This window comes from Eptesicus fuscus, chromosome 4 (assembly GCF_027574615.1).
Source record: "Eptesicus fuscus isolate TK198812 chromosome 4, DD_ASM_mEF_20220401, whole genome shotgun sequence".
NCBI lineage: Eukaryota > Metazoa > Chordata > Mammalia > Chiroptera > Vespertilionidae > Eptesicus > Eptesicus fuscus.
The window spans coordinates 10,193,350-10,210,243 of NC_072476.1; the positions used below are offsets into that span (position 1 = coordinate 10,193,350).

A 16,894-nucleotide genomic window follows, 5' to 3' on the forward strand; every position below is an offset into this window, starting at 1 on the left:
CTCCTCAACACAGTGCCTGATCCAGGACCTGCAAACATATCTGCTTCATCCTTGGCCTGAGGTCCCTCAATGGTTGGGATGCTGTCCTGTCCCTTCCTCAGTCCCCTAGGCCAGGCCTGGCACTCAGTGGGCCCCAGATGTCCATGCACAAAAGTATGCCGCTGAGGGGGAAGCCAGCTACTCTGTCCACAAGGCCTCCTGGACACCAGATAGTGGGACCTCTCTGGCAATCCTTCCTCAACTGGGCCCTGCTGCCCCAGACCCTATGGATACCTTTTTGCTCTGAGGCTGGGGTTCTGAGGTGCAGGATCTCAGCAAAGGACCTGAAGCCCCTGACAGGAGGTTGCCTAGGCCTGCTTCCAGAATCACCCTGTGGAGAGGCTCCCAACCTACAAAGCAGGAATGGCTGCACCTGCTCCACAGGCCTTGCTGGGGAAGGTCAAGTCAGAAAATGTGCATGCTGAGCCCACTTCCTCATTTTGTCCTGGTGATTGAGAACAGGCAGCAGAGCCTGCAGCTGCTGGAGCCCCTTCAGGGGAGTTCCTGAGAGGTAAGAAAGGCGCTTTTGATTTAAATTCTCTGGAAAGATGATAATAGCTTCTCATCTACAAAGCATCCAGTCTCTGGAAAGGGGACTGGGTGACTTCAGAGCAGGAAGTGGGCAGGGCAAGGGAGAGGCAGGCTCAAGGCTGGGCACAGTGACTCCTGGCCTGTTGACCCCAAGGGCCCTCCCTGTCCTGCCAGGTGGAGGTCAAGGGTGAACAAGCACTAGCTGCTGGGTCCCCCTGTGCTGCAACAGTCAGTGCTCAGTCCCTGGCCCCTCTGGCGACTCAGTCCCCCACCTCCGACCAGCTCAGGGCCAGTAAGACCGCCTGCTGGCTGTTTCTGTAAACATTGTGTGTGGGGGTGGATGTGACTTTTTCATAAACATGGGAGGCTGTGTCTGCTGTAATCCAGGGACAGCCATTTCTAGGGGAGGGGACATGGCCTGAAGAAGTGCACAAGCAGGACCATCAGGGTTCCTAGTGGCCCTGCCCATCCCTGGCTAGCCTCTACCATCAAGTGTCCTAGCTTCCTGCTTCCCCAGAGAGCCAGGAGGACACCGGGAGAGCCTCTCACTGAAGGCAGGTGAGGAAGGCCCAGGCACTCATCAGGGGCTGCCCACCAAACAGAGGGACCTGCTCCTTAGGAAGCCTCCCCAGGCACCAGCCAAAATGAAAAGGCAGCACCCACATGGCTCACAGTCCAGGAAAGGCTGTGCAGCTTTGGGGTGGGGGGTCACTCAGTGTGGTGCTGCCCATGAAAGGCTTTGCTCTCTGTGAAGTCCACCTGCTATTGAAGGCACGGCATGGATGCGGTGACCCCTTGGGAGGAAAGTTCTTACTGCCCCTTCCTCGCCTGCTGGAAGGACATGCTAGCCAGGCTGCCCTCGGCGCAACACACTGGGGCCTGGTTGCTGTGTTGTTCCCTCTGCACAGTTCTGCTTAGGAAGCTCTAACTCCCATGTGGCTTCTCCCTAGCCCACACCACTCTGCCTGATCTAGTAAGGGCTGCACTTGGCTCCATTTTGACAACTTTTTTATTATTATTATTGATAAGGTATTACATATGCCTCCTCATCCCTCCGTTACCTTCCCAACCCCTCCCCTCACTCATGCCCTCACCCCCTGGTGTCTGTGTCCATTGGTCAGGCCTATATGCCTGCACACAAGTCCTTTGGTTGGTCTCTAACCCTGACACCCCCCCCCCCCTGAGATTTGACAGTCTGATGGATGCTTCTCTGTCTCTGAATCTGTTTTTGTTCATCAGTTTATGTTACATAATATGCAAAATTTACCTTGGATTTTTCTAGAACAAACTGCCCACAGAACCTTGTCTAGAAGTAATTTTTTTTTTTTCTTAATCGCTGATGGTATTACAGACACCTCCCATTCCTACCCCGCTTCTTCCAGGCCCTACCTACCCTAACCAGGAGTACTGCACTCTGCAGCTGGTGTCAGAAAACACCTTAAATTAGCTCTTCTGTTCCCCGTGAATAAAAACATAAGAAATTCCACTTCTTTCTTTAGACACTTTAAAGAAAGCCTTGCCGAAACAAGGCCACCAAAAATTTTAGCTGCCTCCCAAAAAAAATTGGGAGAGAGAGAGAGAAGCTGACTGTAGTTGTAATTCACCCCTCGGGTAAAAGCAACTCCTATTTCACTGTAAATGTGGTTAGTTGATACCAAAATTCAGTGCTTGAATAAACACTTCCAGGTTACTCTGTACATATGAGTCCAATTTTCAGAAAATAAACGGAAGAAAACATTAAGTTTGTCCTTTTAATCTTGGATTATTATTTCCGGTCAGCTTCATTTACATGATATGCAAATTTTACCTAGGATTTTACTAAAACAAGCTGCTCACAGAAACCTTGTCTAGGCAGCATTTTTTTTAAATGTCTACCTTTATTATATCTGAAATTCCTTTTTTTAAAATTTCTTTATTGAGTATGGTATTACATATGTGTCCTCATCCCCCCATTACCTTCCCAACCCCTCCCCCCACTCATCCCCACACCCCCTTGTTGTCTGTGTCCATTGGTCAGGCCTATATGCCTGCATACTAGTCCTTTGGTTGGTCTCTCCCCCTGAGCCCATCCACCCCCCTACATTCCCTCTGAGGTTTGAGTCTGATGGATTGCTTCCCTGTCTCTGCATCTGTTTTTGTTCATCAGTTTATGTTACATAATATGCAAAATTTACCTTGGGTTTTACTAGAACAAACTGCCCACAAAACCTTGTCTAGAAGTAATTTAAAAAAAAAATTTTTTTTTTAAATTGCTAATGGTATTACAGATACCTCCTCCCATTTCTACCCCAGCTTCTTCCAGCCCCTACGTGCCCTAACGAGGTAGTGCACCATGGTGTCAGAAAACACCTTAAATTAGCTTTTCTGTTTCCTGTAACTAAGAACCCTAAGATGTTTCTCCAAGAGCTTTCACTTCTTTCTTTAGACACTTGAAAGTAAGCCTTGCCGAAGCAAGGCCGCCAAAAATTTTAGCTGCCTCCCAAAAAAAATTGGGAGAGAGAGAATCATTTTGACAACTTTTATTATTTTTTTTTAAACATGTATTAAGGAGTATTTTACATATAAAGTTCACAAATGGATCTGAGTACACAATTGAATTATTTGTAACTTTACAAAGTAGTACAACTATCACCAATTTTATTTTTATTTTATTTATTTTTAATATATTTTATTGATTTTTTACAGAGAGGAAGAGAGAGGGATAGAGAGTTAGAAACATCGATGAGAGAGAAACATCGATCAGCTGCCTCCTGCACAACTCCTTGGATGTGCCCGCAACCAAGGTACATGCCCTTGACCGGAATCGAACCTGGGACCCTTGAGTCCGCAGGCCGACGCTCTATCCACTGAGCCAAACCGTTTTCGGCACCAATTTTATTATTTTTAATGTTTATATTGGTTTCAGAGAAGAAGGAAGAGAGAAAGAGAAATAGTAACATCAATGATGAGAGAGAATCCTCAATCAGCTGCCTCCTGCACATCCCCTACTGAGGATCTAGCCGGAAACCTGGGCATGGGCATGTGCCCTGACTGGGAATCAAACCGTGACCTGTTTCATAGGTCGATGCTTCACCACCGAGCCACTCTGCCGGGCCAACTACCACCAATTTTAGAACATTTTTATCACCCCAGAAAGAAATTCATACCCCTTAAGCAGTTGTTCCCCATATCTCCCTACCTCAGGCTCTGGCAACCACTTATCTACTTTGTCTATGGATTTGCCTATTCTGGAAGTTTCATATAAATGGGATGTAGCATTTATCAGTACTTTATTCCTTTTTATAAATGAATATAGACATTGTGTGGATAATACCACATTTTGTTTATCTGTTGATCTGTTAATGGATGTTTTGGTTGTTTCCACCTTTTGATGATTGTGAATAATGCTGCTGTGAACATTCATATACAAATTTCTGTGGACATGTTTTCATTTCTCTAGAAGAGGAATTGCTACATTGTAGGGTACTTTTATGCTTAACTTTTTTAGTTAAAAATTACATGTCATATGTGAATATGGTCTCATAAAATGGTCATCATTTGTAGGTTGGGGGCCTGTCTATGGTGTGGCTCAGGTGGATTGAACATCATCCTGTACACCAAAAGGTTGTGGGTTGGTTCCCCAGTCAGGGCACATATGGAAGACCAATTGATGTTTCTCTGTCAGATTGATGTTTCTCTCTCTTTCTCGCCTTTCCTCTCTCTCTAAAAATCAATAAAAACATTATCCAGCCCTAGCTGATTTGGCTCAGTGGATAGAGTGTTGGCCTGAAGACTGAAGGGTCCCGGTTCGATTGTGGTCAAGGGTATGTACCTCGGTTGCAGGCTCAATCCCTGACCCTGGTGGGGGCACGTAGTGGGAGGCAACCAATCAATGTATCTCTCTCACATGGATGTTTCTATCTGTCTCTCCCCCTCCCTTCCTCTTTCTAAAAATCAATGGAAAAATATCCTCAGGAGAGGATTAACCAAACACACACACACACACAAACACACACACACACACACACACACACATATCCTCTGGTGAGGATTTTAAAAATGTCATAAATGAAAATAAATAAATAAATATAAAATAAATGAAGAGAGTCACCCCAGAGGAAACAATGCTGTCCCTTTGTTGAGTATCCTTCCAGACCTAATCCTACACAAGCATTTCATTTATCTAGAGTGAAAACGATTTGTTAGGTTTTATTAAGCACAAATGTTGAAATTACACTGGGCATACAGTAGTAATTTGCTTTCTTCTCTTCTGCACCTTATGTTGCTTACCTGGTTAATCTAACAGTTCCCTGTCAGTTTCCTGACTTTCAGTCATCACTACAATGCTGCAGTGAAATTCTCTGAGCTCCTTTCCGAGGTTTTCTCCATGCTAAATCAGATATAGAATTATTAGTCAGTCCAACCTCCCTCCCTGAGGGCTGTTCCCCAAGATTATTTGTTTATCCTCACATCCATATCCTGGCCCACAAACGATGTTGCCAATCTGGTGGGTGAAAAGGGTATTGTTTTACTTTAATTTTCATTTCGAAGAGTGAAAATTAGCATCTTCACACATGTTCACAGGCTTCTCATACTTCCTTGCCCATTAGGAAAATTACCCATCCATCCTGTAAACAATCCCCAAGTCACTTCCTCCTGGAAGCCTCCGTAGTCGTGGGCCCTCCTGAATCCCCTCACCTGGGCTGACCCGAACTCAGCTGGGTATCTAGGCTCGGGCACGTGGAGGCAGAGTCTTGTCAGTCCGCTGCTGGAGCCTGTGCTGCTATCGCCTCTGACGGCTGAAGAGTCACCCGCCCGCGGAGCCCCCGAGTTCTGGAACGTTAGACACGCGCTGTGACCTACGACCTTGCGAAGGGCAGACGCCCCGGACAGAACCAGCCGTCAGTTCTCTGAACCCACTCGGAAGGGCCGCGCCCACCTCCCGGGCCCGGCCACCGCCCCCCCTCGGGCCCACCCACTTTGGCAGCGGAAGTCCCACCTCTCTAGAGTCCCCAGTGCTGATTGGACGCTTTTGCCCGCCCAGGCCACGCCCCCGCCACGGGAGGGCGGCTTCCGCGAGCGCAATTCCAGGGGGCCAACCCGCTCTGTGGGATCTCTGCGGAAGCAGCCCGCCGCAGTTTACTAGGGGGTTTAGTCCTCCCGGACCCAGCCGCGTCACCTCAGCCCGGGGACCGCCACCATCCAGCTCCGGTCCATTGGAAGAAGGGGGCGTATGCAAACAACCTGCTGTCCCAAGCTCCTCATTGGTGAGTGTGTAGTGAAGAGAACGGGAAGCAGAGGGTGGGCTTAGAGGAACGTGATCGACGTGCTGTTGGTCCAGTGGCTCTGGGAGGATAGGCAGAGGTGGCCAATGACGACGTGGAGGGGCGGGACAGATGTGAGGTATGGTGGGGCAGTGGGCGGGACTGCGGGTGGTTCCATGACGCTCCAGCTCTGTAGTGATGCTGACTGACGTGCAGGTGGACCAGTGGTTCTGGGAAAGAGGGAGGCGAGTGCCCAATGGCGACAGCGAGAAGGCGAGGCGGCTGAAATCTCCGCAACTCTGTATGGGGAACGGTGGGGGAGGGGGGAGCGGGCAGCCATGACAGACGTGTACAGAGACCAATGATATCAGGAAAGGGTCGGTGGGCGACCAATGGAGATCGCAGAGAGGTGGGATGGGGCGGTGATGGGGAGGAGTGACCGGAGGCTTTGGTACACTGTGTGGGAAATGGTGGGGGCGGGCGTACGTGAAAGACGTGCATGCACACCAATGGATGAGGGCGGGCAGGAGGCGGGTGGCCAATGGCGGCGCGTGGTCTGGGGGCGGGGCGGGGCTGCTCGGCGCGGTGCGGGAAGCGGCGGGGCGGCGGCATCGCTGAGGTGAGGCGGACCGCGGAGCAGGTGCGGGTGGCGGGTGCGCTTGGGCTCTGAGCCCTGGGCGGTCGGTGAGGCAGTGGGGTGGTCGGGCCCTCGCAGACCGTGCCTCGCCTTTCCCCACTCACTCACGCCCGATCCCCGCAGATCTGTCGAAGGCCTCCTCCCCGCCGTGCTCCCGCGGCCGGCGCCGTGGGCATGCGGGCGCGGCCTGCGCGCGCGTGAGCGAGGATGGGGACGCAGGGCAGTCCGGTCAAAAGCTACGACTACCTCCTCAAGTTCCTGCTGGTGGGCGACAGCGATGTGGGCAAGGGCGAGATCCTGGAAAGCCTACAGGACGGCGCGGCCGAATCCCCGTACGCCTACAGCAACGGTAAGGAGGCCCCGCCGCTGGCCTGTCCTCCGGGAGCCGCTCCTTGTCCCCTCCCGGGAAGGGCTCAGGGTATTCGGCAGGGCTCGCCCTGCTGAACCCAGTGCTGCTTGGAGGCGGCGTGAGCACCACGCAGTCCCCCCAGCAGTTGGCTGGCCTGGGAGGCGGACTTGATCTGCCACCTCCTGTCACGTAGGGTCTGTAATGAGAACTGCGCCAGCCAGCCATTTGCCCTACCCGGTTAGACTGCAATTAGGAGCCAGGCATCAGCGCCTTGCCTTTCTTCATCTCTTCACTGTGGTTAAAGCCTAACACTGTCTGGCAAGGAGCAGGCCTGTGGCAATTTGCAATCTGTTTTCTTTCTCACCATTTTCAACTCTAATGGAGGCCCGAGGCTGGGAGAAAGCAGCTGGATCCTGAGCTTACAGCTTGGCACCTTTAAGTATCAGCTTGAGGCCTTTTCAGAGGCTAAGGGCTTAATGGGAGGCTGAGATTTTGCTGTGAGCCTTCGGAGAAGGGCTTTCATGACCGAGTAGCTTTGTGGCTGCTGGGTGACAACTGACCTAGGAAGTGTGTGGAAAAAAAAATGTGCAGGAGCTGGAGGAAGGATGTAAGGGGGCGAGCATCCAGTGCTGGAGGTCTCACGAGGGCCGGTGTTCTCTGTGGTCGGGGTGGAGGACCTATGACAAGGTGTGCCAGGTATGGCCAGGGTTTTCTCAACAGCCCTGTGGAGTGTGTGCACAGATGGGGCAGGGGTGGGGCGAACGGGTGGGACCCAAAGGCAGGCTTTTCAGTGTTTACTCAGTGCTCAGGGAATCAACACCTTGTTGCAGAAGAAAATGCATTATTAAATTTTCTTTTAAAATTTCTGGTTGCGTAACTAAAATACACATCGCCAGCACTTGTCTGAGCTCCCCTTAATTTACATATTTAACAAAGTTATTTTGGCCAAGAAGCCCTGTAGCCAGTTCCACCTCTGCAATGGGGGCCTTGTCCCAGGCCACACAGGGTGTTTCCGTAGGAGAACCAGGGACTCTGCTTATAGTATGTCATCATCCAGTCTCTTCAAGGTCCTTTTGTGCTTCAGGAAGTTCTGTCTTGTCTAACTAATTTTACTTCAAGTCCTTGCTCTCCACACTCTGTTGCTTTATTTCTTGGGTTCTTGTCAGTCCTGTCTGACTGCTCTGAGCATTTGCTCTTTGCTAAATTGCTTGCCTGTGGGCAGCTGAGAGTGTGGACCCAGCTTTTCCCACCCTTTCGATTTAGGACTTGTCAAGATTGGATTACCTGGGCTGGCTGAATGCCCTTCCTGCTGTAACAGCTTCAGCAGTGGGCAGCTGTGCCAGATTCATGCTGTGCCACCTCCCGAAGCACATGCTTTCAGCCCTAGAGGAGACATCTGGAAGGGCAAGAAAGGAGGAACTCTGGGTTTGTTTTTAGGTGAGGGAGCAAAAGTGTGAGGCCCAGCAGGGGTGGGAGAGGGAGGGCCTTGGTTGGGGCTTTAGCAGGCCCCTTCACCAGCCACTGCCACCTTAATGGACACTTGGCAGCTACTGTTGAGGTGCTCTTCCATTGGTATTGTTGCTTCCTGGAGCCCTGCGCCTGGGCTGCTGGTATATGAGAAGAGTGTGAGAGGGTTTGGGCTTCATTAAGGGCAGCAGTATTTTCCTGGGACATAGGTTTGCACTTCTGAGGGTCAACTTAGCTCTACCATCAGATACTCCAGCCGGTGCCGTGAGCATTCAGAGAACACAGAGCCACTAGCTGGAGAGATAGGAACTCCCTTCTGTCCCCTCTGTCAAGTTGCAGGGCATTGCCACATTTCCTATGACATGCTGACTGAGTAAAGTGTGGAGACCTGCCTGAGGTAGCAGGGATGTTTGGTCCAGTGTAGGGCCATCTGCCAGAAAAGAAGAAGAAAGCCCACTTTTAGAAAGGTTCTTTGTGCTGTTAGGGCCAGGGCACACTCATAGGTTACCGTGGGTCCCCCATAGCATTAAGCGGAGAAGGCAGAGCACCTGTCCCCTGTTTCTAGGGGTCCTCGAGGTGAGACATGCACAGTGGGTCTTTGTGGTCAGTGCATTGGCTCACTGACCCACAGGCCTACTGTTCTTTATCAGGGTGAAGGTGGTGACCTGAGCACACTTCTTTCTGCTCCCCTGAAGGCTTCCTAAGGGAGACTGTTGGGAGTTTTGGAAGCTCTGGAGCCGCTGGTTCTCAGGATTCAGCATCATGGGAATTTTTCCTTTGAAAAAGTTGTAGTATTCAGGAGTTGTGTGTTTTTTTATTTCTGGCCCTCTTACAAAGGATATACATGTATTTCTTTTTCCCCTTTGTTGTTAAAAGCCCTCAGCATATTTCTAGGCCTCTTGTTTTTAGCCTAAACGTTTATGGTTCTTCTGTCTAGGAGCAGATGACACATGGCATGTGACAGGTGTGTAACTAAACCCCCTTCCTTGGGCCACCCAGATGATTTACCCACATTGAAGTCTTGTCTAGCTTGTTCCTCAGACATGTATGTGATTGCACGTCGCTCTCAGCAGCTTCATAAACATGTGAGTCATCAAGACAGTCTTTTCTAGCGCTGGCACCTGAAGTAGTGATGAGCCCTATGTGCCAACATGCCAACCCCTGCAAGAGCCCACAGTGGCTCTTGGACTCTGGTGATGCTAATGTGCACTGTGCTTACAGGTTTCCGTAGAATTAGAAACCTTCTTCTCAGGAGGTTTACGTTCTTCTTAATACATAGCAGCAGTTTTAGGGGAGAGTCTGCTCTCCTTGGACAGAGCAGAACACTTTGCATAGAGGTTCTACCAGGCCATCTGCTGGGGAAATATGCGCCAGAGCATAAGCGACAAGGAGTCTGGGTTGTGGAAGTTGGCAGGAAGAAAGTAGAGCATTCCGTGAGCAGCTTCTATTCCTGAGTGCACTGCCTGATCGGACTCTGCTGCAAGGCTGTATGTCCCCAAGGCAGTGTGCTGGGTGCACCCTGGTGCATAGCCCACCCGTCTTATCTAGGGTGATGAAGGTCCTGGTCAAGACAGTTGTGTCCTCTGTGCCTTCGCTCTCACGGATCTTTATGTTGAGGGTCAATAGGAAGATGCGATATAGTTGATATGTCTACTTCTTGAAAGACTTGAAAATAGGAATAACTCCATCTCTCTCTGTCTGCTAATCGGGGGGGTCAGTGTTGTGGGAGCTGCTGAGTATATAGGATGCTCATGTCCTTTGAGCCCAGGGCACACAGAGAGGGAAGAAGGAGGTCCGATGAACAGGAGGAGTGAGACAGTTTGACAGGTATGGATAAAGTCGGGCAAGCACTGAGGTCTGCCACTAATATTTGAGTCTGCTGGTTTGTTCGTCCTTCCTTCCTTCCTCTCTCTCTCTCTCTCTCTCTTTCTAAAATATGGGTCTTAATAAGCTTTTAAAGGTTTTCTTTTTTTAAAATATATTTTTATTGATTTCAGAGAGGAAGGGAGAGGGAGAGAGAGATAGAAACATCAATGATGAGAAAGAATCATTGATTGGCTGCCTCCTGCATGCCCCCCACTGGGGATTGAGCCCACCACCCGGGCATGTGCCCTTGACCAGAAGCAAACCTGGGACCCTTCAGTCTGCAAGCTGATGTTCTATCCACTGAGCCAAACTGGCTAGGGCCCTATTGGTTATTTCTATGTCAGTACTGTGCCTGTGGGGGGAGGCTGCTGTGTGCCTGCACCCCTACGGTGCCAGAGTGTGGATTATGGCCCATGTCAGCAACCCAGCAGCTGGGCCTGAGCTTGCCCTGTCCCCCGCTCCATGGCTTTTCACTAGACAATTCCAAATGTCTCTTTTCACCTGGCTGCAAGTGGGTTTCAGTCCTCAGTTCAAATTTCAGAGTACATGGTGTCTTCAAACACTTTTCCATACCGTTCCCTGAGTCAGGACGTGCCTTTGGCCTGTACACCCTGGTCCTCAACCCCTCCCAGTCCCTCTCTCCCTCTGTACTTGGTTGGGTTCTCAAGTCTGGCTTTTGCCCACTCTCTGGGTGATTTATTGGGGTTTGCCTTCTCTCTGTCTGATGCCAGATTCTGAGGTGGGTGTTGGCCTGAGTGATATGTGCTAGGCCCAGGGCTGAGCTCCTCGGCGCTGCTCCTCATTTAGTCTTCACTGCCATCCTGTGATGCAGGTACCATCACCATCTCATTTTACAAATGAGGAACTAAGGCTCAGACCGGCTGAGAGCCTGCAGCTATCAGGCAGCATGGGGCCTGGCACCACTGTCTTATGTGCTGGCTGTGTGACCCCCTCCTTCAGGAGTCTGGCACTTAGATTGGTGGGAGTGACCTTCTCACTAGGTACTCTTGTGCTCTTGCCCTCACCTCCACCCTGGGCCTGACTCCTCTCTCCAGTGACCCTCCTCTAGTGCTTCCCTGTGCGTTTGGCTTACTTGTTCTTAGTGCATCCCAACCTGTACGCCTTCCTTCTACTGGTACCTCTGTCCCTGGTCCTGGGGCTGCCTTCTTCTTCTGATTAGAATTAGAAACCTTCTTCTCAGGACCAGTCACCGAGGCCCATTTTTTTCCCTTCACTACATTGTTCCTGCCCTGCTGCCTCCCTCCTGTCTGCATCCAACAGAGCAGCAGAAGCCCGAGAGCTTCCAGGTCACCCGCCAAGCACGGGTTTACAGAGAGGTTTCCAGAAGGCCACAAAGGGCCACACATAGACCCATCTGTGCCTGTCTACCCCTTTGCCAGAGGCACTCACCCGCTGTGTGTGATGTACTAGTAAAGATCAGCCCGAGGGGGGAGGGGGAACAGGTTACCTTATCTGCTTCAGATTATGCTAACTTGGCTGATTTGTAACTTGGACTGGTGTGGCCTTTCCTAAATTTTCAGAAAACAGTTGAGTAGGCAGAATATTTTTAGTGTTTAAGTTTTTCCCCAATCTTTAGCACTTTCTGTAAGCTAAGCAGGTAATAGAGCAAATGTTCTACTGTGCAGAGCCGGGTCCCTCACTCAAGGTTGTGTGGTAATAGCGACACTGCTGTGTCGTGTTGTGTATATGTAATGTCATTGTTCCCATTAACAAGAGTATTTATGTCTTGGATGATGAACTAAGTGGAAATATGTTACAGGAAGTGGGGAAGAAGATGAGAAAGTCTTGTAGGCACTTTTGCCTCCTGTTCTGTATGAATTGCAGTTGGCAAAGTGTGAAGTTGGTGGTCCCTGAGAAGCTAGCCACTTACTTGGTCTGGGGCATGGGTGAGGAGGAGGAGAAGTTGTAGTTAGGCCTGCGTAGTGGGCAGCACTTATAATGGGGGTGGCATGCCTCTTGATGGGTTGTTGTGGGACCTGGGGCCACATCAGTCAGGGCGTCCTTCTTTGGGTGTTTGGAGAAAGTTGGGGGAGGTCTTCTCAATGTCTAGCACCCTGGCTTGGAGCAAATTGCCGAAAAAATGGGAGAAGGGAGGGGAGATGGCTTGTGGGGCAGAATTTAGTGCCCTGGGCCCTAAGGAGCAGGATGTTGAGACTGTGAGTGCAGACATCAGAGACCACTAGGTGTGTGGGGTCATCATTAGGATGGGAAGTGAGGGTAAATACAGTGAATAAAGTGAACTTGAACTTTGAGGTAGTAACCGAGGGAATATTGCCAAGATGGGAATATTGAGTATCTCATTGACTGTGGACATGTGCCCTTCAGGGGGTAGAGGAAGGATGGGGGACAGGTAAACGCGACACTGATGGAGAAGGTGAAGACCCAAGGACCTAAGCAGGATGGTGGGCATGACCAGATGAGTTTTGGCCCCTCGAGGCATTAGGTGTTGATGTCCCAGAGGGGTATGGCACTTTAGTTAGACTCACAAGAGGGAGGTGATTCATGCCTGGGGCGGGCAGTGCTAGGAAAGACGTCTTCAGGATGGTGAAGAGGGAGGCAAGGTGAGGAGTGGTCTAAACAAGGGAAGCAAGGGGCGTAGTGTCAGGAGGCCAACATCCCGAGAGAGGGAGTCCTCCACTACAGAGAAGGTGTCCGAGCATCTTTAAGGAAGAACAGAGAATGGAAGAAGGCCCAAGTGCTGGAAAGGCAAGCACTCCACAGATTTTGAAGTGTCACAGTGTGGACAGCTGGGTGCCAGATCTCTGGGCAGGTGAATAAATGTCAACCCTAGACAGATCTAAGCTGGGTGATGAGCAGGTGTTTGTGAGCCCAGGAAGCCACCAGGTGGTTCCTAGCTTGAGTAGCAACACTGTGGCTGGTGGGTCTGTGTTCCTTCTGGCAGTTCTTGGGGTCATTAGCTGGTTCATTACCAGCCTGGACCTTCCCAGGCAGCAGTTGTCTGTCAACTGGGCCAAGGCAGGGTGAGTGCCTGCTACTCAGGTCTCCGCTGGGAGAGATGGGTGACAGCTTGTTATCGGGACTTAGTTGCTTTGTACAGCCTTGAGTGACTGAAGGAACATGATGATATCTAACAGGGTGCTGAGGTTCTGTGTTTAGGTCCAAGAATCACTGCAGAGGAATTGGGAGCTCTAACTTGGCAGCAGCAGTGACTGTCCCCCGCCCCTGCCCAGGTACCATTGCTGGTATCCATCCCAAAGCCTCTGGGGATGCACCACTTAGCACTTGTTCAGTGCGTCTCCTCTAGTTACCTAATCATTTTGTGTTGATTTCTCTTTCCTATTTGGTCCCCTCTCTTCCTGGATCCAGTGTTGGCAGGCCTCAAACTGTTGGAAGGCTTTAGGAGCTGAGTCTGGTTTTCTTAAAGACTCAAGGTGTGGCCCTAACCGGTTTGGCTCAGTGGATAGAGCGTCGGCCTGCGGACTGAAAGTTTCCGGGTTCGATTCCAGTCAAGGGCATGTACCTTGGTTGCGGGCACATCCCTTGTAGGAGGTGTGCAAGAGGCAGCTGATCGATGTTTCTCTCTCATCAATGTTTCTAACTCTATCTTTCTCCCTTCCTCTCTGTAAAAAATCAATAAAATATATTAAAAAAAAAAAAAGATTCAAGGTGTGCAAGGCACAGATCTCAGGAGTAGTGTGGCAGATAGTCCTCATCAGCCTGCAGAAGCTGCCACACTGTCTTGAGGCACAGATCTCCCACAAGAGTCGACGGTCCTGAGTTCACGCTCACACTCACGCTTGCATGCACACATGTACATGCACACTGCTCTCTTGGTTACTGGGGCTGCAGTGACTTGATTTGGTCCAGAGCAGCAGTGATCAGGCCCCTTGATGGATAGGAACAACTTGGTGACGTGTCATCAGTGGGAGTATTTTTCTTATTTTAAGTCACTTGGCCAGGGCCATACAAAGAGTCACAGGAGATTCTAATGAAACAGTGATTTTCAACCTTTTTCATCTCATGGACACATAAAGTAATTACTAAAATTCTGCAGCACACCAAAAAATGTATTTTTTGCTGATCTGACAAAAAAAAAAAAAAGGTATAGTTTTTATTTATTTGCACTGGACAGCTATTGTGAAATTCTTGCAGCTCACCAGTTGAAAATTGCTGTAATGAAAAATACATGGAAAGATGTTTAACCTTAAAATTAAATAGGATGAAACACTCACCTGTAAGTCTATCACAGAGTTGAGTCTGATAACACTCAACACTAAAAGTGCACAGGGGCGTGTGTGTGGTGCTCTGTAAGGGACTCTGCAACATATCCAGAGCCTTAAAGCAGCCTTCCCTTTTACTTCCCAAGTAATTAGAAATGTCTCCTGGAGAATAATAAGGGACACAACTAGAGGAAATCAAGGTTTTGTATTTGTTTATTAAAAAAACTGCAATAGCCTAAGGGTCCAACAGAAGAAATATTCATAGGATGAGATTATTATACAGCCTTTAAAAGTGTTGGTTTGGAGGAATATTTAATGAATATTCAATAATATAGGGTAATCTCTGATATTTTAAGTGGGGAAAAAGTATGCTTAATTATATAGTATATCTATGGGTGTCAAATGAAAGATTTGTGGAGTGAAATACATGAAAATATTAACAGTGGTTATCTCTGTTTGGGGGTTATGAATAATTTTTTTAAATGTCCTGTATTTCGCCTGTTTCTGTGTGTGGATGTGCTTGTGTGTTTTTATTATGGACAGCAGGAAGCTTTGGTTTGGTTTGGTCTGGTGTGGTTTTTAAGGCAAAGGAAAAGCTCTTCCTTCACAGGAAACCAGTCCACAAACTGCTCTAGTGTTTCTCCCAAAGCCCGGCATGCCAGTGCAGACACAGAGGCATTTTGAAATGTATTAGGTAACTTCTGCTTTCTTTTCGTCCTTCACCAGGCCGCTCCCCCTTTCTTCTCTGTCCTTAGTGACAGGCTTGTTCATGCGCCTGTGGTGGTAAACTTGGCCCATAGAAGGGCAGGCATCAGAAACCTGAAGATCATCCTTGTTCCCAGAATATCTGTGCAGTCAGCACTGTATGGATTGGGTGTTCACACCTGGCTTTGATCTGTATTCAGCCCTGTCTTGTAGGGTAATTCAGGTCCTCGTGGTCAAAAGCCCTACTAATCTACCTCTGAGCAGGTCAATATGCTGTGGGTTTACTTTTAAAAAAATAATAAATTTTATTGACATATACTTGATATACAAGAAAATACACCCATTTTTAAGTATACATTTAAGTTAGATGAGTTTGACAAGTGTATATTCTATAATAATCTATAATAATAAAAGCATAATATGTTAATTAGACCAGACAGCCGAACGACCTTCCGGACGTCATTCCAGATGTCCTTCCGGACGAAGCTGCTGCGGTGGGGGCTGAGGCAGAGGCAGTTAAGGGCGATGAGGCAAGCAGACAAAGTGGTTAGGGGTGATTAGGCAGGCAGGCAGATGAGCGGTTAGGAGCCAGCGAGTGTGCAGGCCGGGCTGAGGAACCCCCCTACACACACACACACACACACTGTGCATGAATTTCGTGCACTGGGCCTCTAATATCTATATGACTATTGCTCTAATTGAGACCTAGAACATTTTCACCACTCCTAAAAGTTCTCTCCTGCCCCTTGGAAGTCAGTCCCATAGCCCCAGCCCCCATGGTCTGCTTCCTGTCACTCTAGGGTACTTTTGCCTCTCCAGAACTTCCTGTAAATTGAATCATACAGTATAGTCTTCCTTACTTTGGTTTGTTTCACTCAGGATAATGTATGTGAAATTCGTTCATACCCCTGGTATTTATTTCTTTTTGTTCCCAAATAGCATTCCTTTGCACGAACATACCTTAATTTTTTACCTATTGATACAGTTTTGGTTATTTACTGACTTTGGCTATTGTGAATAATGCTGCTATAAACACTCTTATACAAATCTTTTAAACATTTAAAAAAATTTTTTTTTTTGGTAAAATATATTTATCATACATTTCTAAGTGTATGGTTCAAGTGACATGAAGCGCATTCTCAATGCACAAGTCCTTGTGTGTCTGCTTAACTTACAAGAACTTGCCAAACTGTGTCCTAAAGTGACTGTCATTTTGAGTTCCCACCAGCAACATGTGAGAGTTCCATGCTCTACACCTTGGCCAATGTTTGATGTTGTCAGTCTTTCCTTCTTTTGATCAACTTTATTGAGGTATCATTTATGCACCAAAAGCCTGTATCCATTTTAAAATTTGAAGTTTAATGAGTTTGACAGGCGTGCACACTTGAGAAACCATGGCCACATTCAGTCTTGTGCTCTTAGCATACCAACCCCCTTTGCCCCCAGACCTGGCAACCACTGACCTTTATGTTATAGACTAGTTTGCATTTCTAGGGTTTTCTATAAATAGAATCACACCATATGTACTCTTGTGTCTCTGTCTTCTTTATTTCTCCATTTTTTTGTGAGGTTCAGCCATGCTATTGTGTGTAGTTGTAGTTCACTCCTTTGTTTTGTATAGATTTCGCTGTGAGTACTGCCATGTGTTTATTCTTCTGCAGGTGGGCTTTTGGATATTTTCTATGTTTGAGTTATTCTGAATAGTGTTCCTATGAAAATGATCATATAGTAAGGTGACCAGATTTTAACATTGGTAAAGCGGGACACCATTGACCCAGGGGGGGAGTGTTTTTTTTTTTTAAAATATATTTTATTGATTTTTTACAGAGAGGAAGAGAGAGCGATAGAGAGTTAG

The 16,894-nt window shown here is 48.6% G+C and overlaps 1 protein-coding gene across 3 annotated transcripts in view; it reads left to right on the forward strand.

Moving 5' to 3' along the window:
- Positions 1-5,767: 5,767 nt before the first annotated feature.
- RAB40C (RAB40C, member RAS oncogene family) overlaps positions 5,768-16,894 on the forward strand; it is a 31,918-nt gene continuing 20,791 nt past the window's right edge. Inside the window, exons 1-2 of one of the 3 annotated variants that reach the window (XM_054714567.1) lie at positions 5,768-5,816; positions 6,574-6,799. In XM_054714567.1, coding sequence (XP_054570542.1) covers positions 5,783-5,816; positions 6,574-6,799 — 260 coding nt within the window. In that variant the 5' untranslated portion in view covers positions 5,768-5,782. Of the gene's footprint in view, positions 5,817-6,388; positions 6,454-6,573; positions 6,800-16,894 lie in introns of those variants that run through there. The other 2 variants (XM_028134203.2, XM_028134202.2) reach the window with 2 other exon arrangements.